At 32.9% G+C, this 24,670-nt stretch overlaps 2 protein-coding genes across 13 annotated transcripts in view; both read left to right on the forward strand.

Moving 5' to 3' along the window:
• Positions 1–266: 266 nt before the first annotated feature.
• LOC123676559 (flap endonuclease GEN) lies at positions 267–3,356 on the forward strand. Its single transcript, XM_045612516.1, has 6 exons — positions 267–532; positions 593–878; positions 935–1,088; positions 1,144–1,395; positions 1,458–1,669; positions 2,333–3,356. The coding sequence occupies exons 1-6, from the start codon at positions 375–377 to the stop codon at positions 3,305–3,307; spliced, it is 2,037 nt and encodes a 678-aa protein (XP_045468472.1). The 5' UTR covers positions 267–374; the 3' UTR covers positions 3,308–3,356.
• Positions 3,357–3,941: 585 nt separating this feature from the next.
• Positions 3,942–24,670, forward strand: part of LOC123676556 — a 29,969-nt gene continuing 9,240 nt past the window's right edge. For 4 of the 12 annotated variants that reach the window (XR_006746965.1, XR_006746974.1, XM_045612508.1 and 1 more), the window contains exons 1-14: positions 3,942–4,031; positions 4,418–4,725; positions 4,900–5,247; positions 6,827–7,112; positions 10,603–10,927; positions 10,992–11,348; positions 17,927–18,366; positions 19,245–19,556; positions 19,933–20,186; positions 21,038–21,251; positions 21,315–21,479; positions 22,278–22,577; positions 23,404–23,658; positions 24,423–24,608. Coding sequence is in view for 2 of the 12 variants with exons in the window: in XM_045612508.1 (XP_045468464.1) it covers positions 5,189–5,247; positions 6,827–7,112; positions 10,603–10,927; positions 10,992–11,348; positions 17,927–18,366; positions 19,245–19,556; positions 19,933–20,186; positions 21,038–21,251; positions 21,315–21,479; positions 22,278–22,577; positions 23,404–23,658; positions 24,423–24,608 (3,153 nt within the window). In the remaining 10 variants the exon portion in view is untranslated. Of the gene's footprint in view, positions 4,032–4,417; positions 4,726–4,899; positions 5,248–6,187; positions 6,418–6,826; positions 7,113–10,602; positions 10,928–10,991; positions 11,349–15,232; positions 15,383–15,728; positions 15,961–17,926; positions 18,367–19,244; positions 19,557–19,932; positions 20,187–21,037; positions 21,252–21,314; positions 21,480–22,277; positions 22,578–23,403; positions 23,659–24,422; positions 24,609–24,670 lie in introns of those variants that run through there. The other 8 variants (XR_006746966.1, XR_006746967.1, XR_006746969.1 and 5 more) reach the window with 8 other exon arrangements.

The raw sequence follows: 24,670 nt of genomic DNA on the forward strand, positions 1-24,670 counted from the left end.
GTAAATGTCAGAATAAATATAAAGCACCTAGAATAACTCGCAGCTCGACACTGTAGCTGTACCCGTTTAATAGTTTGGTGATCTATCCTATAGGGGCGTTTAAATATATGTATTCGCTCCGCTGCTTCGGTCACTACGGGGATATGGAGGATTGAGAAAGAAATGTATTGTATATTTATGAAATGTATATTTATGGCATCAAAGTTGAGATATTTCACTTCAATAATCCCCACAGAACACTAATATAAACTGATCCCTACCATCTTGTATGGAATGCTGTGGCGTATTGTTATTTTTTAATTCTGTGGTTCAAGGTCACAAGTATAAATATATGTTAAAATTTGAATACAAAACGTTAAATTTAAATAATCGAAATGGGAATCAAATATTTGTGGAATATTTTAACACCATTTTGCGAGAAAAAACCATTATATGAACTTCAAGGAAAGACTGTAGCTGTAGATTTATCATGTTGGATATGCGAAGCACAAAATATTGCTGAATATCAGGTACAACCAAAAATGTACCTTAGGTTTGTATTCTTACATCAAAAGCGTCCTAAATCAAATCTAATTCATTTTTCACAAATCAGGAACTTATACTTTAGAACTTCATTTTTGCTCTTGATGGAAGTGTATCCAATATTTGTATTGGAAGGCAAAGCTCCAGAATTAAAGTATGATACTATAAGCGCTAGAAATGCCATTCAGTTTAAGGGAGCCAAACCAAAAACTGATGGAGTTACTACTGGTAAAGGAAGGACAAGGTTTCATTATGTGTTGAAGCAATGTGCTGAAATGCTTGGCTATATGGGCCTAGCATGTCTTACTGGAATGGGAGAAGCTGAATCCTTTTGTGCATATTTGAATCGAGAAGGAGTAGGTTAATGTTTTTAAGCTATGTAGTTTTGTGTAAAATTTAAGAAAATTTTCAGTTTGTAGATGGTTGCATTAGTCAAGATTCTGACTGTTTTGCTTATGGTGCTAAAACAGTTTATAGAAATTTCTCCATTTCCACTCAAGGATCACATGCAGCTAGTGGTGGATCAGTTGATGTTTACAGTATGGAGAAAGTAGAAACAAACCTTGGTGAGAAGATTATATTTAAGGTGAAAAATTTAGTAATCCTATAAATATTTTCAAGGATTTGGACGCAATAAGATTATAGCCCTAGCCCTTCTTTGTGGTAGTGATTATTCAAATGGTGTCGATGGAGTGGGGAAAGATTCTTCCCTTAAATTATTTGAAAAATATTCAGATGAGGAAATTCTAAATAGAATGCGAAATTGGAGAAGAAATGGGCATATTTTTGAAGAGTTTGAGAAAAAGTTGGCAGATAAAAATATATGTACATCATGTGGTCATAATGGAAAACTTCAAGCACATAATAAGGCAGGTATAGGTTCATATCTTCAGCTAGCGATAAATGCTGTTATAGTGAACATAAGTTTTTTTCAGGATGTGTAAGCTGTAGAACAACAAATGGGTGCGACTTTACTAAATATAAAGAAGAAAGATTGTATATAAAAAATGAAGTAAATATTCGAAATAAAGCTTTGCGGGATATAAATTTTCCTAATGAAGATTTAATTAGTGAATATTCTGTCACTAAAGACAGTATTTCTAAAGTTGACTTGAACTGGGAACAACCAAAATTGGTTAACTTTGTGGTGAGTATTTAGTATGACAGATGCATGCAAGGTGTCTTACTAGAAATTGAAAAGGAAATATATACAAAATCTCACTAAAAAATCAGGCGATGCTGAAACATAATTATTACCTAAGTTCTTGTTCATTTATGTAGCCTGAAGCATTGTCAGATACAAGTAAAGTAGTAAAGTAAATTTTGTCAAGTTAGATCTTTTCATAGATTTCTTTACCTCTAAAACAAATTCTTAATGAAATCATTCACTAAATACTGTCATGAGACAACTTCTAAAATGGTTCTTGTCACGAACCAACAGAGAATCAGTCTTCCTCTTTCAAAAGAGGAATTGAAATTTCAGTGCTATATATTCTGCTTTTCTTTTCCAAGCCTTATGGTGAGTTTCATGAAAATTTTATCATGGTGATTTGCTCAATCAAATCATGTGTTCAATTTCTGTCCATTTTTAACACTTTCATAGATTTCAAACACTAATGAACAAATTGATTGGTCAATCAAAGTTTTATGAAACCCGTCATTAATCAATTAATTCCCTGGATCAATGATTTTTTGAGATATCATAGATCAAGTTCAATTTGAAAATCTTGCTTATATTCATAATAAATATGGCCAACAACATAATCAGCATTATTTTTGAAAATGATTGAAAGTATTGGTGTTTTTTCAGAAATTTACCACTAAACATCTTGGATGGGAAGAAGTATATTCTTTTGAAAAATTCTTACCAATTCTGACTAGATGGCAACTCTTAAATCACAAAAATCTTGCCACTTTGAGTGAAGCAAATAAGCTACATGGTATTTTACATCCAGAGTACATAAAAAAAAAGAGAGCACCTAAAGGAGTTCCAAGTTATGAAATAAAGTGGCTTGACAAAGAAAATTTCTTCAAAGGCCTGATACCAGATAGTCAACTACTAGAAATTGAAGATACTGATAAATTTTGGTCTACAATTGAACCCCAACATCTAGTAGAAAAAGCATATCCTGAATTAGTGGAAGTATTCAAGCAGTCAAAAGTAAAGCCCAAAAAGTCTTCGAGAATTAAAAAGAAGGAAACGGAAGTTTTGGAAAAGCTTAGTAATAGTATGAATAATATCTCATTAAATGAACCTCCAATTAAAAAACCCAAGACATTTAAGCCAGAAGAAAAAAAGGAAGGCAAATTAAAAAAAGTGAAAACATTGGATGACTTCTTAAAAAAAGCAGTAACTAATAACTTCAATAGAAATATGGATTCAGTTCTCACATCAACACCTGTAAAACATATCTCAAATGGAGTTACCCTTACAAAAAAACAAGATATCACATTAGATATTTCCAATTTTGAGGATGAAGATGAAGAATCAGATCTATCAAATCTTGTAGACAATATTTTAACAAAAAAATTATCTGACAGCATCAAAGGAGAGTTGAAAATTTTAGGCTATGAAATTAAAGACTGTTCTCAAAATAAACACTGTAGCAGTTTCTTCATGAACTCTCCAGCAGAGATTGATCTATTTGAGAAAACATTTGATGAAAAATATCTTAGTGATGAAAATGAAGAAACTGATATACAGCCTGAGAAACACAAATTAGACAACAGCTTTGATGTTAGTTATATACCCCTTTTTCAAAGATTAAAAAATAAAAATTTGTAAATTGACTATATATTTCACCATAATATTTTGAATAAATAATTGTTATTGATTCTTCAAATTATCAAACAATTCCCTAAATTCAAATATCGTGATTTGAAACTGTCTTTATAATGTTGATGATGCTATTGCATTATAATTTGGATACTCGCAGCTTTCACTTAGATTTTCCCATTCTTGTTCTCTAGAGTCAAATTCATATAAGCTCATCACGCTCAATTTGAATTTTCTATTTCTTCTCATTTTCAACAAATAATAAACCTAAAAGATAATTATTAATCAAATGCGTCATTAATAGTGATTAACAAGAGTAGAACTTACAAGAATAGATAATAAAACAATCAAAACAATTACAAATAGGGGTACAATCAGATATTTGGCTTCATTTTGTGTAACATTTTTAGAACCTGCAGAATTCGTTACTATGTCAGCATCATTTTCAGAAAAATTCATATTTCAAATGAAAAAACTTAGTCATTTTTCCCAGAGGAATCATTGGAAATGAAAATGGATAAATAAAGTCAGACAAAAAAATACATTATGTTATCATAACCTTTAAAAATGGCATTTGTCAATTTTAATGTTTTCAGTTTTTTATTTTATTATTGTGGAGTCCTTGAAGTTTGGGATGTCATGACTGTCAAATTTGCAATGCGCCATCTGCTGTTAAAATTGTAAATGATAGCGTTTAGACATTAGAGGGGTGTAGTCAAAATTAATACAAAATGTAAGTTTTTTCGAGGACTTTGGAGTACATTCGGGATTTGTCCTGCAAAAACAAACTACATTTAGTAGATTACACCTTTTTCTAATCTTTTATGAAATTTTTGACCTTGACAAAGAAGAAATTTTTCAATTAGGATTCCATTACGTTTTAGGGTCTTAATAGTCAAGTTAGCAAAATTCCTGTTAATTTCATTAATTATGTCAATAAAAGAAGGTAGAGGACGAATTAAGACGCATATGTGAATCGTATTTCTTTCTGTTTGATTTCATGGTCAAAAAGAAATAATTTTTTTGACATATGGTATTCCAGTGACGTTCCGTTTTTAAGGGGCTATTGTCGTATCTTATTGTTATTTTTTCCAACAGCTCAAAAATTTGAATTTTCAGACAGAACATTGGAGAGGCTTATAGACTGAAAAAAATAAAACTTGTGATATCCAGAAGTCTTTACATATAAAAGGAGTTGGTCAATTGTGGTGAAGTAAATTAAAAAAATTGTGTTTGTTTTTGAAGTGGAATTATTGTGTCTTCATACTGGAAATAGAGGAAATAAAACGTTTGCCGAATTATTTGAAAAATGAAAAAAATAGACACATCATTGGAGTTAGGGCCGTGAGAGAAAGGAGGTGTGAAGCTTGTCATCCAGAAAATTTGAGAATCACGGGGCAATCTTGCCCAAAATTCGACCAAGCAAAGTAAGTATACCTTGACTGTGTTACTAACTAACACCCACTAAATTTTCAATATTGATAACCATCAATATGTCTATGGGGCTAGATGCATAGATCTTCTATACTTGATGACAACAAAAACATTTTCACTAATTTCGTTATCAGTTCCGGCCAATTTCCTTGTAGGTATATTTTTAGATATCCTGGGGAATTTATCCTTGATCTGTGGTTAGATAAGGATACATTCAAGACACTGCTGAAAATATGAATTGGAAGGAAGACTCAATAATCTGAATGAAAGCCGAAAGAATGACTTTTTGAAATTATTTTTAAATTTGATAAGTTTTATCTCAGTTCACCTTTATCTTGTTTTGTTTCTCTAATAAGACTATATTTATAACAGAATGATTTTCTCCAAGGAATACTCATTTTTTTTCTTTGTACATTTTGGATGTTAAATATGTGAGAGTATGTAATTTGGGATTTCATGAATTTTGCTGATGGTATTTATGGATATCTCTCAAAATTTGTTTGTTATAAATGCAGGTATGTGAATGTTGTCATGAAGAATATTTTTTCAATCAAATATTCCTTTTCTTGTGTTTTTAGATTTAAAAGTCGAATTTCCAGACTTCAAAATATTAGTGAATCATTTTTTTTTATTACAGTTTCATATGCAACATTCTCAGAGTGAAAAACTTCACAGAAAAATTAAAGTGCAGTTGAGAAATTTCCTGCAATGGGGTTTTACATTTCAGTTGTTAAAAAAAAGATTCTATAGTTTATTTACTTCAGCAATGGTATGATGTCATCCTTTGAATGAAAAGGTCTTTGCCAGATGGCCAAAATAATCCTTCCATACTTCATTTTGCGATTCTATTCCGAATGTTTAAATGTATACTGGAAGATTGAGTATGATTTGTTCAAATTCTCATCACATAAATACCTTATAAAAATGCTGATAAGCATAGTATAAGAGATGGATATTAAATCTAAAACAACTAAAATAATTTCTTTCTACGAATGAAATAAATACAATCAAATAAGTACATCGGTAACATACCAAAGGGTTGACAACACAAACTTTAGGAATCGCCTGGTTTTGTGTGTGTTTTCAAGGTGGATGGCATCTCGGATTCGCCATCTAGGATGTCATGCAATTGCTAAAATAAATATACTATATATCCTAGGGAATTTCTATGTTAGCGAAGTAATTTGTATTGAAATAGCTTGGTGTTTGATTTGAACCACATTTTAAAAACAAATTTTAAATTTATTTTCAAAGAAATTTTAATAAACATATAAAAGTATATTAACACCAGTGACTAGAAATATTTGTTGTTTTGTAAGGTAACTGTTAATTTGCAGAAGTGTTGAAGTATTTTAATTGAAAGTAATTTTTTGTTTGGTATCATTGTTTAGTGTCAGTCTGTCCTAATGAACTACTCATGTTGCCATAATTTGATTTTCTTGGATATTTTTGTAGGTTCTTGAAATAGACGTTTGAAGAAGATATTTGATAACAACAAAAATTGATATATTTTTAAAACGAAGAAGTTAACCACGCTTGAAGAAAAGTAAGCAGTTGAAAAATCAATATATTAGGTCTTGAAGAAAAGAGAAAAATATTTGGGCACTAAAGGAGGTGGGGATATATCTTCAAAAATAAAGTTCAGATGCCAACACATATAGTCTTTATGAATGTTTATAGAAAATGTAAGGCCCAAAACTCTATGTCAAAAAGGAATTAATTTATTTAACTTTAATCTTGGCAAAATTTGTAAATATATATATATCATCCCAACTTAGTCAGCCTAGTATTTGTTTAATTGAAGAAGATTTAAAAAAACATTCAATTTTATTGTTATACCTTATAGAATGATTAAGGTAATAAACATATTCTTTTCTTTACTTTGAGATATGGAAACATTCACTTGAATTTTTTTCGTTTAATTTATTTTCAACCAAAATTCTGAAAAAGCTTAAGTATAATAAGAAAACTGACCAAATTATAAATGATACAAATTACTTCGCCTTATAAAAGTTTTCAGAACCCTCATGTTTCTGTTTTTTTTTCTCCTCCATTTTTTTTTAAATCACTTCTGAAAACTGAATTTTTGTGCAGTACAAATAGCCCGACAATTCCCCGAAAAGCTAGCGATAGCAGTGCCAACAGCTCTAAGATCTCATCCCGATTCAATGCTTGGCCGAAAGCGTTAAGCAGGCACTCTTCCAATAGATCAAACTCATCTAATCAAGGCGGACATAAGAGGAATCTTTCCAACCAATCAGCAAGGTCATGCGAGCTAGGGGAGGAGGCTGTACCGTCAGACACTTCTCTGGGCGGTCCCTCCTCCCCAGTAATCGCAATTACTTCAATGACTGTTTACAAATCCACATCAAAAGCAGAGGTAAGGGAGCAATCCCGATTTTGATACATCTTGAAGGGTAATAGGGTAATATACATCATATTCAAAAAGGGATTATTGGTGGCTGTTACACATTGTTCATGTTTATTACCTTTATTATTGAAAAGCCATGTATCCAATTAAATTCTTTCATGTTACTTCGGTTATATGATGATATTTCTATGGTGATATGATCTTATTGTTTATGGTGTATCTAGTATGTTCAATTAGTTTCAAATATCCCTATATACCCTCCATCCAAGTGGTCTCCAACATAAAAAAACTAGAGATATGTAACTCATAAATTAGCAGTAGTTTAAATTGAAGGTAAAAACATAGGTATTAGGAGTATAATTAATTAGTTCATATCTCTCTTGATGCTTGGAGAATTTCTTGCTTATTTTTTATTAAAAAAAAAGTTTAGTTTATGAAAATGAAATTTCAAATAGTATCTCCTGATGACCTAGATTCTAGATAGTCTCGAAGATGTTGCTAGACCACTGTATTGATTGATCAGACTCTGCTTGAGGTTCTTATAATTACATTTGACTGAAAAGTATCCAAATATTTTTTTTGATTACCTCAAACTCTTTGTGGTGCTTTAAGTAAATACTTGTATAATTATGATATCTAATAACTAATCATTTTCCAAATTTCAAATTGCTCAGATTGCTGTGTCTTTCTAGTGTCATATAATAATATACATATTTCCATATAAAAAGTACTCAGAATTACTTATTGCATCGCCTTCAAAATAGGCCCATCTAAAATTAAACACTTATGGACAACGAATAATCCAATCAAAACATTTATCGTATTTTTAGGATTCGACTTCATACAATTCTTTTATGTTTTCTGTTCACTGAAAACAGTTACCTAAAGGTCAGAGCAAAAACTACTGGGGCCATATCAGGGGAATAAGGTGGTTGTTCGATAAGATTTGTTGAATACATATTGGTTTTTCATTCTCGACAATAAACGTTTGCAATCGAAAAAAGTTTACGTTTTGGAATTTGTAGAATCCAAATTTCAAATAAACTATCCTTGAATTTTTTACGCTAAAAATTACAAAATTTTAAAAATTCATTTCTCAGAGACAACAAATGATCATGAAATAGAAATCATTGTTTTGCTGCAAGACCTTGAAATTTTTGAAAATGTTTTTTTTTTGTATTTTCGATTGTAACATAGTTTATTAATTTTATGGTTTTGTCGTGATTGCTTGTATGAAAAAATGATTATAATATTTTATTTTGGGACACATGTCTCTGTAAAAGTTTCCCCATCTCATCCCCATAGATGGTCTATCAAATTTAATTCTTTACTTCGAGCAGACCAAAACAAATAACGTGATTTGAACCTTTTCAAGATGAGAAACAGCTATCTAAGCCATATAGGGCAGTGTATACTGTGCATAAAATTACATCTTCTCCAAAATAATCATGAATTATATGACATGGTCTTCTAGAACCTTTGTTAGGTACCTATGATTAATCAAAGTGCCATTTTGGATGACCACTACCTCTGTGTATGCTCCAATAGATGTCTCCCTATGCCAAATCTGAGCCTCCAATAAATGGAAATTGCTCGGTAATACACGCTTTAGCATCTCTTGCCTTGTGCCCGCCACACTTTTATATGTCTGTCTGAGTCCTCAAGACAAATTCTGTTTCATTAGAAAACAATACACAATTCCAATATTTTATCATCTAAGCCAACACTTCTCATGAAAATTAAATGTTGCAATACAGTGTTCACTTTAAAGCGGCTCTCCAGTAACCCTTGAGAAGATAATCCAGCAGCATGAAGTCGTTTCTTAAGTAAATTACGTTTACATTGCTCACTTCTTGCAGGTGATTTTGAAAGGAAACTCCTGTAACCATTCCATTGCTCATAGTAGGTACCTGCATCAAGACAACAGTCATCAATACCTTGCAGGTATTCTTTGTCCTGAACCAGATCTTCTAATGAGAGTACAACCCTGTGCGAAACATCGAAATACTAGATATACACTGAAGGGACCAAAATTTCTCACTGACTTGAACCATGTCATCAACAAAAATATTTATCACCCTTTCAACATTTCCAAGAACAAAACAACTCAAACAAGATAAAGCCACTGAAAAAAAAATCATTATTTATGAATTTTGTCAAAAACAAAAAAATTATTTTTCTTTTATTTAATCATTCACCACTAAATCATCGTTTAAACTATGTAACAACCGAAAAGACAAAAAAATTCTAAAATGAATGAAGTATTGGATGGCAATGATTTCATGTTTGGTAGTGTAGTTTTGGAGTTATGAATTTTTGAATATATCCTTTCCGATATGGATCATTATAATTACAAATTTGCAATGATCAGAAAATAATATACTATAGTGTAAAATCTGGAGTGTTTTTCTTGTGTTGAGTTCTTGGTGCTGAAACCATCAGTTTTCTGTTCACGATTCTTCTTGTTAATCTGCTCTCTCAAATGTCGCATAACTGTCAGACCTACTAGCATGAATTTTGAAAGCAAAACATCAATATAAGAAGTTACTTCTGATCAAAATTTATATGCTTTTGGTTTATTATTTTCAATAATAAACGAATTCGTTTGAGGAAATAAATAAAACTCCTTTGAAATTTTGCAAAATTACATAGAATCGTGTAATGTTAAACATGGGATGATTGTGCTAAATACAATATCTAGTGGTCCAGTGTCTAGAATACTCACCCATCTGGCTGCGCCAGGTTCTTCTTCGAAGAGGTTGAATCCGTTTTTTTGAGTAGCTTTTTATTGAAAACTCTTCGATTTTGAATATTCTTGGGTACATTTAAGTTTTGAGTCACTATTTCATCCTCTACCTCTCTCAGACTAGTTCGACGGTTTTTCTGTCACCATCTCCTTTTTTTTTAGCGATGTTAAATTTTTCAACATATTCCGATCTCTGCACTATGTCATTCTTGCTCGTGATTTTGATAAAGTCAATTTACCATAAGCCTCATGTAACATTTTTATCTCTTTGTCACTTCAAATGCCTTCAGCAATCCAAATTTGAAGACTTTGTATGATATTGTTATCAATAGAGCTAAACTTACAAACTAAATAACATATGAAAATGAATTTCAAATGGGAAATTTCTCGTACTATGTTGTCTGAGTATGTTTAAGTCGTGCAATACAATATTTTATTTCAAAGAATTGGATATATAGATGGGTGTCAACAACAAAAATGATATATTTGTGTTGTCAAGTTGAAGTTGCAGATTGAATCCAACCCAATCAAATCCTGAGTGAAAAGAAATTGGTATTGAATGGGTATTTGCAATTCAGAAAAAATATGTAGAAGTTTTTATATTGAAGCATCAAATATGAATTATTACTATAAATCAAATCTTTTTTTACTAACTATTAGAACTTACTTTTTGCTTAGAAGAATTAATCAATTTCATATAATATGCTACATCTGCCTGTTTAACATGTACATTGCATTCTTATTCTCTTTCAGGATTTGAACTCAAAACATTCACAGAAGCATGCCACCAGTATAGATCTAGACAAAATAGACAATATAGAATTTATAGATACCACCCCATCAGCAAGTCTGACGGGTCATATAAATAATGTTGGTTATCATACTATTGAGAAGGTGACAAAGGAAAATAAAAAGACTTCCTCAAGATCAAGATCTGTGGAAGATGAAGTTTTTGTGGGGCCCTCATTGAGGATCAAGCCGCAACCAACTAAAGTTTCAAAAACAAAGATTAGTAATACCAAGAAGAAAGCGAAAAAGGAGAAGGATAAACCAAACGAGGTGCCAAAGGTTAATATAGGTGAGTTGCCCATTTTAAACAATCTGATTCAAATTGATTTGATACTTCTTTTCTCAAAAAAAAGGTTCCATGGAAATCAAAGATAAATTTTCAGATGTGCTAGCCGAGAAGCCTCAAAACGAAACAAAAATCACTGAGGAGAATCTCAAGGATACATCCATGGTTGTTAAGACTTCAACAGTTGAGACTGAGCATCGTAAAACGGTTACAACGACTACTAGTTTGAACCGTTATACATTTACAAAAATCAAAGATGAACAACCAAAGCTACAGAAGGAAATCAGGACCCATAGCTGTTCCTCGATACCATATGATAATATAATTGAGAATTTGGCACCATTCCGTAAAAGATTCTGCAACATTCAGATATTCGATGGAAATGATGAAGATGAACTAAATTTCAATGTAGATTCCAAAAAAGGTAAGCACTCCGTTATCTCTCCTTACACAAATTGATAAGATATATATGTATATACATATCTAATTTCCACTTTGTGCGATTTTTCCATTGATCTTCAGTTAGATCAATTGCCTACGAGAAATTCTTACTGCAATTCTAATCAAATTCATTTCAGTTACTTCCAATTTCGTTTTGTTTCTTACGATGACTTTCCATGTTTCACACCTGTAGTAGTATGTTTTTAACTAATATCTTCTGTATGTTATACTTTCATTTTTTTCGAATTATAATGCACCACAGAATTTCATTGGCGGATCTAATATCTTTTCCTACCTGTGTGATTCTACAGTGAACTGAGCCTAGATATTTATATTCTTCAACTGATTCAATTTCCATGTTGTGATCTAAAATGAGATTCCCTTTATTTGCTCCAAACAGGAGGTATTTTAAATTTTCTGTAATGACTGTGAGATCCCATTTAGCGTATTCTTCAATTATCTCTTGCATCAAGTATTCCATGTCTTCTCTATCATTTGCTATTATGGCTTGATCATCTGCAAAGTGTATAAATATATGTCACTCATTTTTACCCCCTTTCAAGACATTTCCTCTTCCACAGATGTAGTGTTTTAAACTTATAGATTATATAGTTTTTAAAAAATGTTGTCGAGATATAACATTATTAACATCCTAGTCAGAGACCTTTAGTTTCTGAGAGACTATTGATTGTTTTTATTTGTGATTTTGCTCCATTGTAAAGTTCTGAATAGCTTTTCATTAATAGCACAATATCTTAATGCTTTTTGTACATCAATGAATGTTATGTGTTCATTGCTATTTTTTTTCTATAATCTGTTTCAATGTAAAAATATCTGTACATATTCTTCCGTCTCTAAAACCATCCTTTTTCTCTTCCTAATAATTCTTCCTCAGTTAGATTTCTTAGTATTCCACCATACAGTCTACTGGTATTGCTGGTGTTCTTTTTGGAGAGATTTATTTTATTTCCACTGTTCAGGCACTAGATATCCATTTGAGTTTTGGTTGACATTGCAAATAGTTTTTCGCATCTGGACTGTTCCAAATATATTCCTTCTGGGCCCCATGATGTTCCCTTCTTCAAGGTCATTATGACGGTTCACTTCAATCTACTGCATTTTTTTCCTGTGATCCTTGGCAAATGTGAGCAATAAAGTATTGGAGTTTTGAATCCTTACCGAAACTTTCAAAGTTGACTGATCTGACAGTTGTTTTCATTTTGATTCATTATTTTCATTAAAAGGAAAAAAATTTTCCTACAACTGCTATGGAAAGTAGCGTATTCTACACAGCTTACTCAATAACAAAACTATGTATTGCACATACTGTGGGAAATATTATTCCCCACGGCACTTTGCCCACACCTTGCTTGGCTTTTGAGTCGTTTCTATGGAAACGCAATAAATCAGCACATACTGTCAACGAAGGCCATTTTGATTTGAATCAAATCCAGTACTTGAATTATTGAAATTTGTGCAGTTGTAGGAAAAGTATAGTGTGCAACATGTGGAGAAATTCCTTTTCTCGCTCGTGTGTTTGCGGCACTCGCCTTTCAGGCTCGTGCCACAAACTTCCACACTCGCGAGAAATGAGGACTTTCCCCACTTGTTGCACAATATACTATTTCCTACTAGCGTTTCGAAAGTATTACTTTCCACACGCATTGACGGCATTACTTTCCACACGCATTGACGTTTGGAAAGTAGAACTTTTCCAAATTCGTGCGGAAAAAAAGCCCTGCTAGCAAGGGTTTTTTCAAATATCAGAGTCGCATCAATCATAAAATTTTGGTATAACTCTATGCGCCAATCATTAAATTCAAACTTTTCTCCGCTTCGCGTCGTTGGGTTTTCTCTTGCGGAAAAGTATCACTTTCCACACTATTTTGAACCTCCCCTGAAATTTTCACTTAGGAATGTGCTTTGAATATAATATACGTTTGCGCATGCGTAACGCATTCTGAAGGAGCTGAAATTCTCTTGATATCTCCAAATCGAATATCTATTCTAAACACATCGGATGATTGTAGAAGTAGTTGTATTTTATCCATGTTGCTTTAACGATTTTTTGCAGATAACAATTATTCTTATTTATGAAAGTTTTTGCTCAATACTTGTTTATGCCATATTCTGTAAAGAACTTAGAGAATATGGAACTAAAATCAAAAATTTAATGGAAATATTAACATGAAATATGGATATCTTCTTTCTCAATTCTCACATATGATTTAATCGAGAGGATATTTTTTTTTCGAATGTAATAATTATACTTGTGGCTAAATAATTGGTTTAAATGAATGAAAGAGTTGTATGTTGTACTGTTTTATTTATGAAAATCACCTTATCTGGCTCGTACAATAATTATGATATCATGGGATAATGAAATTAATTCAATCAATTTGTCGCAATTGAATGTGATGCACTTTATGTTTGTTTTTTTTTTTACTATCTCTTGAATATTCAAAGTTGAAGGTTAAGAAGCGAGTTTTTCAATTCTGGCAGATTCAGAATGAACTTTCAATTATCAATGAATCTATAAAAAGCGTAAGCTTCTTAAAAACCAATCACCCTATGGTGAGGATGGCCTATGTATTTGTGACATAATTAACCGTTAGTAATGATAATGATATTCATTGAAGATAATTTGTTGTGTTAAGACGTTATTTGTTGCCTAGTTTGGATTGAAAGTTGATAGTTTGGTTTGGATCGCTTCTTGATGAAACATAGATAATGATTGGATTTTTTATTTTTAAGTGACTTTAAGTTGAACTAAAATATTCATTATATCAGTGGCATAACTATAGAGGGTGGCATGGCTGGCAAAACGCCTCCGGTCGGACGAGGACCCCAAACCGTGAGACTGTGAGCTTAGAAATAACCTAAATCTTTCAACAAAATTTGTTAAAAATTGTAAATCAAAATCAATTTAAGTTAGATACAAAAATCAGATTTAGATAGAAGGTTCATAAGAAAAGGTTCAATTATAGATCGAATACATTAATTGTTCATTTTGTTGCGAAAATAGATAGTAATAAACAAAGTAACAATAACCATTTGATAATAGGTTTATATTCATATAGCCTCCACTTTCAAATAAAGTACCAACAGATGATGGTCATTTAAATACATTTATATGGAAGTTGATGCTGCTTCAAATCACATTTTTATCGAATATGAAATATTTCAAAGATTTGACTTTTTTTTTCTGATCGATTTTCAACGGGTCCTCATTCAATGAATTCACCCTTGGCCCCCGATTAAGATGTCTAAAAACATGGTGAATGCACTCGTCAAATTTTGAATGCAATGACATTCGACCAAATTGAAAATATTAGTTTTAGTTCGTGGCGGCGCCGCAATGTCATACTTGTCTTTTCCGTTGATTTTGATTGGATACATTAATTAAAACCCGATACTGACCAATCAAAAGCGATGTGTAATCGAGTATGATCGTGCAAAGTCGTGAAACAAAACACGAAACTGGAATGAATTCAAATATTTGTAATAGAGAGAGAGTTTATTGGTATTTCAATTACAAGAATTACTTCCATAGATCATAACTATAATTAAAGAAATACATATAGGTACATAATGGCACGGAACTCGTAAATAATAAACAACAAGAATCTTAATTTGTTGATAGCGCTACCTACAGTTGACATAACGAAGCTTATCTAATATTCTCAAAATTGGCAAAACAAAAGCTAATCAGTTCATACACCTGGTTTTTAGACATCTTACCCCCGATAATATAATTACGCCACTGAAGTCTATGCATCTTGTAATCTATCTGTAGTTGTAAGGATTGTCTATGGTTATCATAGAAGATTATCTACCTACCTTCTATGTATCGTTTTCAAATTTTTGACATGAGTCATCTATTTTCGACAAATTTGAAATCCAACCAGTTTCATCAGATGGAAGAACGTTTTAATTGGACTGTATAAATTCGCCTATAGACAAGTTTTCGGGCTGTGTGACGATTTGACCATGGCAAGCGGCAGCAGATAGAAGAAGGTGATTTTTGAACCAGAAAAGAATCCCGACTACGTTTCTACGAAACCGTAAAGTTTTCGCCTATTTCATGATTACAAAATAGAGTCGGTTATCGCTATCTGCGAAATCTATTAATATCCCCAGAAGGATAGAAGTTGTTTACAAACTTTGCATCGTATTTACTATTGCAGTCTGATTCATAAGACTGTACCCTATCGATAACTGACAGGGCGATTATTTTTTTTCAGATAAGCAACCTTTATTCAATTTAATTGTCTTGCCCCGCTTATCTCTGCCGCATTGATTGATTATTATTTTATAAATACTATCCCACTAATGATTCTGTAATGGGGAGAGGAACTGTTAGTGCTCTACGTTCGTATCGTCCCGTTGGCGATGGTGCCAAAGACTTTTCACGAGATTTCTGCTTATTTCCAAGTGGCGTATTTGATCAATTTATTTACGATTGACACTCTGGCTGTGACACGCGTGTTGTGCATGCTTATCAGCTGTTGCTTTTGGTGCCCCGAGTCTCCAAAGCTGTGTTAATGATTTGTCAATGCTAAAAAGATGCGGTATCGGTACGCAGATGGACATGGGTGTGTATTGAAGTGAATTTTGAACGAACATACTGTTTTTGTTCAAGACATGTTTCTTTATTCATTTCTTTCATTCTGTCTGAAAGATCTTCACTTCATTCTTGCGCCTTTATCTTTTTGAACCTGTATTTTTTTTAAATTTTTACTTAATCGTTTTTATTTTTCAAAAATCACTGATTTCTTTACCAAAACATTGAAATTGTTCGTGGATATTTTTAGTACTACTCTTTGTTTAATGTGGAAACAAATGAGCAGCTTCTGAACACTTTAAAAATGTGTATTGTGAATTTTTATTTTTCTATAGTTGGAATTCCAAGAAAAGAATACATAACTTAGATTTAATATCATCAAACTTTACATACATCGAATCCATATAATAATAAAAGTTCTAGTTTTCCCAATGGCTATCAATCAATTTAACAACACTACATTGAACGTCTGAAATACACCTTAATTTTTATGGTTTATTGTTAACTCCTATCTCAGAATATACAGTTCATTGAAACAAAATGTCTTCTTGAATTAAAAAAAAAACTTGTGTCTGAAATCTATTCGTGCGTTAGGAAAATCTACGCATTAACCACCCGGCCACTAAGTTCAAGTTAGTTGTTGTTTTACACACAGTCACATCGTGCTAATATTCAAAAGATAATTCATTCATAACTCCGAAACGGCAGAAGCTTGGACCTACATGTAAAAAATATTAGGCAGATACAAGTAGGCGCGTTCGAAATGATTTTATCTGGTAGAGTCTGTGCTACGAAATACGAGTATGATGCACGAAGATTTGCAGATGTAAAGGATGTTCTCTCCTCTTGTTTCTATTTGGGATTTCATTGGTTGTGGAAAAGAATAGGGGAAAACGTTGTCGCTCTCTGTTTGACTTACGACATTCTTTATGCATTTCCTTCAAACACATTTAAATCCCAAGATACCGACTTGCCATCATTGTATACAGTTTATGCATTTATCACATTAGAAGTGTTACCTACATCAAAAATAATTTATAAATAGTTTATTTGGCGATCTTGTAACTATGTACACTCCTGTGTTCTGATTTTTGAAGAAATAGGACATCAAAACAGTGCGTCATATTGTCTCGAATAAAGAGGAGTGCTTTTAGGCTAACATGGGAAATAGCCTTCTAAACTAATTTTCGGATATTCCTGTATGCACGTCTCTACGTAAAATTCAAAAAATCATATCTTCACAGCAGCGTTTCGTAGCTTTCTTCAGACAGAATCGGAATTAACCGTTGAAGACAACAATATGAAATTCTGCCAGCCAATATTGATATCTGCACCATTTTAAAAAGTGGTCCGCGGTGGTCTCGATATACCTAACCTAACCTAACCGTTGAAGACAACAATATGAAATTCTGCCATCCAATATTGATATCTGCACCATTTTAAAAAGTGGTCCGCGGTGGTCTCGATGTGCGATATAGTGCATGCATGCATAGTAAAAGCTCAATCTACCTTGTGTTGTCTAAAATCCTTATATTGACGCTTCCTGGTACTCCTCCGGTCACTTGTTGATTTTGTTTGCTTTCTTCCTACTACTTTTATCCAAACAAGTCACACACGCATTACCGTCCTTACAAAACGGCAGTGAATTTCTCAATAAACAAACCAACTCTCACTAATATTCTATGAAAAATAAAACAACAAAGTAATTTCCACTAATGATTTAATGTTTGTGACAATTGTTTTGCCAACACTTCTGCTTCATCAGGTTACATTTCGACTCATTCACATTGTTGTCATAACATGTTCTAATTATAGTCATTATGTTAACAGAAAAACAACTTGAAGGGCGTAAACATTGTGTAAATAAAACTTAATTATCCCTCCCTAGCTCTGGGACTCTCGCATAAACAACAGTTATAAGCTCCGCCCTCATGGGCGTGGCTCAATATCTCCATAACTATAGATCTGAACTCAAAGAACTTGCATTTCTTTTGCAGATACGAAAATCGCTTCGAGGGAAGAAGTGGAGCCCGTTGTGAATGAAGTACTGAAGGAGGTGTTCGATATGGCCGTACAGATAATAACGAAAAACCGGCTGCAGCTGCCTCAGGATAAGATCCAGATGCCTGTAGTGTCAGCGCTGCCCGCGAAATCCACTCTAGTTGATTACAAAAGCCGCATTCGTTGCAATACCAGTGATATTCTGTCGCCCCTCTCCAAGATGCTGACCACAGCCGTCGATCACCAGGTACTGGACGCTAAGAACTTCGTCGAGGATTATGAAGAGTTCCACGACTGTTGCTCGGAGATGACAGATTCCAAGATTGGGACATACACCACTCTTAACGATGTCGATTTGCCTGACAAGGAACGGGGAAGGAGTAGAAAAAAAAAGGATAAGTCTGTGAAACATGGCGGGGTGACCTGCATGATACCGGTTAGTATTTACTCTGTTATTGATGAAACGCATGTGTGTTTTGTATTATATCTTACACTCTACATTCAGTATACATCTAACAAGCGTTCATTAAAATTCGTGGTCAAGAGTGCTGTGGAGAAATTGGAGTCGATTATATCATTTTTGTAATTCGCTACATTTAATTAAAACAAACTTAACATGTAATAATAGCATAATATATTGATCTGTTTCAGCCGATACTAATTGATCATGATTAAAACAAGCTATTATTATTGGCTCACACTTTGGATCGACTTTCACAAGCTTTTTCATGATTAAATCAAGTTTTATAATTTCTATGTTTTTACTACCAAAAATCTTTGATAACAAAAACATAGAAATTATAAAACTTGATTTAATCATGAAAAAAGCTTGTCAAAGTCGATCCAAAGTGTGAGCCAATAATAATAGCTTGTTTTTATCATGATCAATTAGTGACGGCTGAAACAGATCAATATATGCTATTTCAGTTTCAGTTGGTACTCACTACCCTCATGTTTCTTTTTTTAAACCAATATTTTATCAAAAGTTTTATGATCGTAATTGCCTTTCAACATCTCCTTAGCGACCTTTACTTTTCGGTACTAGTTGAGAGACTTATCATCTCAAAGGTACAGTCTGATTTATGAGACAAAAATAATTTCTTCAATAACTATACGCGATAATGATAGATCCCTCGTACTTTCCTCAATGTATTATCACAGATAAGACTATTTAAGTCGATTTCACACTGCAATGATTCTCGTTTTGAGTTCTACTTCATCTACGTTATTTTTTTTGTGGTGTATTATTGTCAGCTAATTATTTTACCTGAGTTGTCACAGTTTTTATAACCTTTATTATTCATACGTATTAAGGTCGAGACCGACTCCAATGCCGAGGACGAAGTAGAGACGATGCAGAGCGACCAACGGTTAAGAGAGATCGGTCCCATGTACAATATACCGAAGAACTATTTTATGAATCCAGAACTGACAGAGATAACGGAACAGACTATCGATGAGCTTCATCGGAACGACGAAAACGCGGAAAATAGCGAGAATATAGTGGAGCAGAGCGTCGTTGTCAATTTGAGCCTCAGCAAGGAGGGAAAGGTGGAGGATGAGGACGATGTCTACAAGCCCATTGCTGTCAGCCCAGACGGAAGGTTCTTCAAATATGAGGAAGAGGTGAGAAAATCATTTCGCTTGGTCTACGATGTTCTCTTATTGATAACTAGTTGGACCCACTACTTCCCAAATTCGTTTTATAGTAAGGGGATTTCAGAATCTCTTTGAGTTATAAAAAATGGAAAATCATAATTTCTTTATTACTGGTGCTATAAACATGAAACAAAAACATTCTACAAGCACTTTTTTCGGTATAATCCATTGGTGTAATAATTTTTTTTATTGCAATTAGTTTTGAAGTTATAATCCACAACCTTCATAAGTCCCACAGTGGTCTTAACATGGCATATTCTTTTAAATTTTGGATTACGTTTTTCACCCCTTCTCAAGCTTCTATTCTTCTATTCATCTAATTTATTTTTCTTACTTTGAACAGATCGGCCGAGGAGCTTTCAAAACTGTTTACCGTGGTCTGGATACTCAAACTGGTGTGGCAGTTGCATGGTGTGAACTACAAGAAAAAAAACTAAACAAGGCTGAGAGACAAAGGTTCCGGGAAGAGGCTGAGATGTTGAAAAAACTACAGCATCCGAACATAGTGAGATTTTACAATTATTGGGAGTATACAGGGACAAAGAAGAAAAATATAGTGCTTGTGACAGAGCTCATGTTGAGTGGAACTCTTAAAACGTAAATAAATGGCTTCAATATTATTCTAGAAATAATTAGAACAGGGTCACAGCCTACTTTAACTCTAGCCATGCACCCAAACATAGGCATCAGAGGTTTATTTATTTACTTTTGCCACGTTTCCTCATAATTATAAGGAAAACCAGATCAATCCTATGATCAAAATAAACATACTTTTTGGAAGTCTTCAAAGTAATTTATTAAATATGTAATAATTTTGACAACCTAATCATTTTATAAGGGAATGACTTATCCTGGTGAAAAAGTTCCAAAATAATTACCATTTTGTCTCTTGAAATACTTTTTCAAAAAATCTTTTTTATACAATTATAACAGTCATTACTACTTTATTTAAATTACAAATGCGGCAATTCCTATAATTCGTACATAGTTGTAATTGAGGTAGGCTGTGACATATTTGAACAAACTGTGTGATTTTTCTAAACTACGTAAATTCAAAAAAGTAGTTTTTATCGTCCTGATTGGAGAATTGTGACGGGCTGCTTCATCTTGCGTTTTAATTTATTTTACCATTAATTTCTATTTATTCATTTATAATTTCTATTTAAAGTCAATCTTACAACATTCAACTTCCATTTTCTCATTGCAGTTGTTATGTTACTTCTCTCTCAAAAATGGTTAGTTGGGATCAAGTTGAGCAGGCAAATTATGCAATCAATAATTAATTCACAACAAATAAAGCATTATTTTCTTATCATTTTTATCGTTATCAATAATGAAAAACTGATTTTTAATTCGATTTTTAGCGATAATGTTTAAAAGGCTCTGGAAAGCTGGAATAAAAAACATTTTGTATAAACTTTATTGGTAACGATTTTATAATGTTCCAGGTACCTGAGGAGATTCAAGAAGATAAACCCAAAGGTGTTGAAGTCTTGGTGCCGTCAGATATTGAAGGGACTGGCCTTCCTGCACTCAAGAGCCCCTCCCATCATACATCGGGATCTCAAGTGTGATAACGTCTTCATAACTGGCACCACAGGTTCAGTAAAGATAGGCGACCTTGGATTGGCCACACTCAAGAATAGGAGCTTCGCAAAATCCGTAAGTTTGTTCGATCTGCCCTCTATTTTGATTATTTTCTGATTGTCAATTGTGGCTTCGCAGGTTATAGGGACGCCTGAGTTCATGGCCCCTGAGATGTACGAGGAGCATTACGACGAGGGCGTAGACGTGTACGCCTTCGGTATGTGCATGTTGGAGATGGCCACCAGCGAGTATCCCTATTCCGAGTGTACGGGTCCTGCCCAGATATATAAGAAGGTCATTTCGGTGAGTTTTAGAAGTTTTTGATTAAGCAATTTTAGACCAAAAAAATATTTTAAAATCTGAACTATTCCTTAATAAGTTGGACTGCCGGCAAGATTCTTCATGCGAATAAAAAAAACAACAGTGGGTATTTGTTCAGAATTACAGACAGAAGTTGAAAGTTGCGTACATTTTTGTATGGTTTATTGCTCATTCAGTTTGAAAAAATTATAGTAAGACAATTCATTAAATCCTATTTCTCCTGATAACTCTTCATCATGAATCTTTGAAGTAAGAGGGTAGTTTTGCACAAAAATAATTAAAAAATCATAATCACTATCAAAAAATAAAAATGTAAGAAGAAAATTGAATTTTCTTCTCTTCCTGAAGGTGATAACATTTAATAATTTACACACTGCTCTCATTATTATGTAATAAAGTTTTTAATATATAAAAATTACCTTCACAGTTCTTATGTATTGATAAAAACCATATTTTGCAGTCATCAAAAATGGGGTATTTTCTATAGAAAGCACTTCTGTAAAATCTCTTTATTAACAGCCCATGAAATTTTCACACTTTATGTAATATATAAAATCCCAAAATTGAAATAGAAAAAATGAGAGAAATTCGATGTAAAGTCAGGAGAAACAACTAGTTTGTAACCATGATCACCTGAAGAAGTCAACATGTAGCTGACAAAACAATTGTTGTGTTGAATAAATGTTGCTGAAATAAAGTCATTTTAATTTTATTCAATATCGTTTTCCAAAATTCATTTTGACGTGTTTTGTTATCTATAAAATGATTGGATATTTTTAGGGGGTTAAACCGGCCAGTTTCGATAAGGTGCAATCTCCTGACATTAAGGACGTCATCGAAAGTTGCATAAGACCAAGGAAGGAGGACCGGCCCAAAGTTAAGGACCTCTTGATGCATGCCTTCTTCGAAGAAGACGTTGGACTGAAGGTGGAGGTGGTCTCGCAAGATGGCAACAAGGTTGTCTTCCGCCTTAGGGTTATAGATCCCAAGAAGCGAACCCATAAGCACAAGGAGAACGAGGCGATACAGTTTGACTTCGACCTGGAGGGCGATAGGCCAAATACTATTTCAGAAGAAATGGTGAGTTTTTTTATCTTTTTTTTTTTAATTTTCAAATTTTGAATTACTCCTGATTTATACCTCATGTGAATAATTAATCAATCAGCCAATAGTTTGATAGATCTTCTAAATACTATGCAAAATCTGCAGATTTAGAATCAACGGGTTTACTTGCAAAAAATTTTCATGGTATATAGAAACTTGAGCACTATATGAGTTAGTATTTATATTTTCAAAAAACAGGATCCACTTAGTAGTATAATTTCTTCTATTTTTACATGCTTTCAAGCATTGCAACTTCACACAGATTGATTTTCCTTGCCTGACTGTTTGTTTGCTAATTGGGTTTCATTATTCCAAATAATAAACATTTTGAATTGTTCAAAAAATATTTTTTTGTACTGTCCATGTTTTGGAATGAAAATCAAATAGAAAAATATGCCTGTACAATATCATACAAATATTGTTTCAATTATTGTGTCAAAAATTGAGAAATAGATTTGCTATGACAGAAAGAAGCACATACTTAATAAGAATTCTCAAGATTTTCAATTTGTAAGTTGAATTTGCTCGACAAATGAATTCCTGGTGAAAATAAATTTCAATTTCAAGATATGCTATTTGGGTTGTAGCTACTTATTGCATATATTTATGACAGAAATCTATATTCGAATGGAACACACAATTTGTGAACTGTCACTTCAGACAGTGTCACTTCAAACATGACAGTGAATTGAAATTGAAAATTCAAATGAATATTCTTTCGAATTTTTCCGAATTCAAGAAACTCCGCTTAGTAGTATCCTTTTATGTTTTAACAAAAAAGGTTATATCGATTATTTTTTAGGCAAAGTCTGGAATCATCTTTGAAGATGACGCCAAAACTGTGGCTCAACTTCTGAAAGCTCAAATAACTCAGATAACAAAGGAAAGGGAAGCGCAAAGGTCGAAGGAACAGGAGGCTTTAGCACAGCAGATGCAGTATCAGCAATATATTCAGCAACAAGTAGAACAGCAATTATCTCAACAGCAGCAACAATCCTCCAACGTTCCCCAGCAGCAACCCACACCTCAACCTCAGCCAACACAACAGGTCTATCAAGTGAGAAATATTGTTTTGTCATTATTATGCGTTTTTTTCTTCGAAATGTTAATATATTTGTGCTGGTTTCAACCGTCCTTTCCCGTGAATACGATAACTCCAACAAACCTAGCTACTTGAAATTTTTAGTGTACGTTTGAAAACTGAATACCGATTCGACTGAATTGAAACTTAATATATATACAGTATAGTTGTCAAATAATGAAACGAGGGATTGTGTGAAATTTCAAAAGTATCGTTTAACTAGAATATTAAAAAAATTCGATATCTAAAAAAATTATTCGACCCATCCCATTGAAAGTTTGTAACAGCATATAGGGAGAAAGATATATTTTTTAGTACAGATTCGTATTTCTCATAAAAAAAGTAGTAACTTTTGTTTGAAACTTTTTTATCTGATTTCAAAATATTGAACAAAATTTCGTCAATACGTTTTCACCCTGAAAATGTAATCGATTCAGAAACAACTGGAAGGAATACAGACCACTTCAACATAAAAACCATCAAAGATTCTGCATTTGCATTATACTCATCAAAACATCCGTAAAAGATGAATAAGATAATCTTCTAAATCATATGGTTTCCTGAAAACGTATTCATAAATTTTTATCTTGAAGCGCGTATACACTGACTGAGAATGTAATTGAGTCAGAAACAACATTTAAATCAGTGAAATATATTCGCTATTATTGAACAAGCGCAAAAGCTTTTGAGCTGTGGCGTCTGGGATTTTCTGGAGTTTTCAATATTGCTTATGCTTCCAGTCTCAACCCAGTTACCAGCAAACAAGTACAGAGAACCAGTCCCAACAGCTTCCTCCTCAGCATTACAATCAACAAGGACAACCACACCAAGCTCAGCAGACTCAGATAATCCAGGAATCCAGCCAGATGTCCCAACCTCAATATCAGCAGCCCCAGAATATTATTCAACAAGAGCAAACTCAACAGGTTAGTTAAAAATAAAAAAGATTTATTCTCATTACTTTTCTATTTCATATTCTTCACTTCCA

Source organism: Harmonia axyridis, chromosome 3 (genome assembly GCF_914767665.1).
Source record: "Harmonia axyridis chromosome 3, icHarAxyr1.1, whole genome shotgun sequence".
Taxonomy (NCBI): Eukaryota; Metazoa; Arthropoda; class Insecta; order Coleoptera; family Coccinellidae; genus Harmonia; species Harmonia axyridis.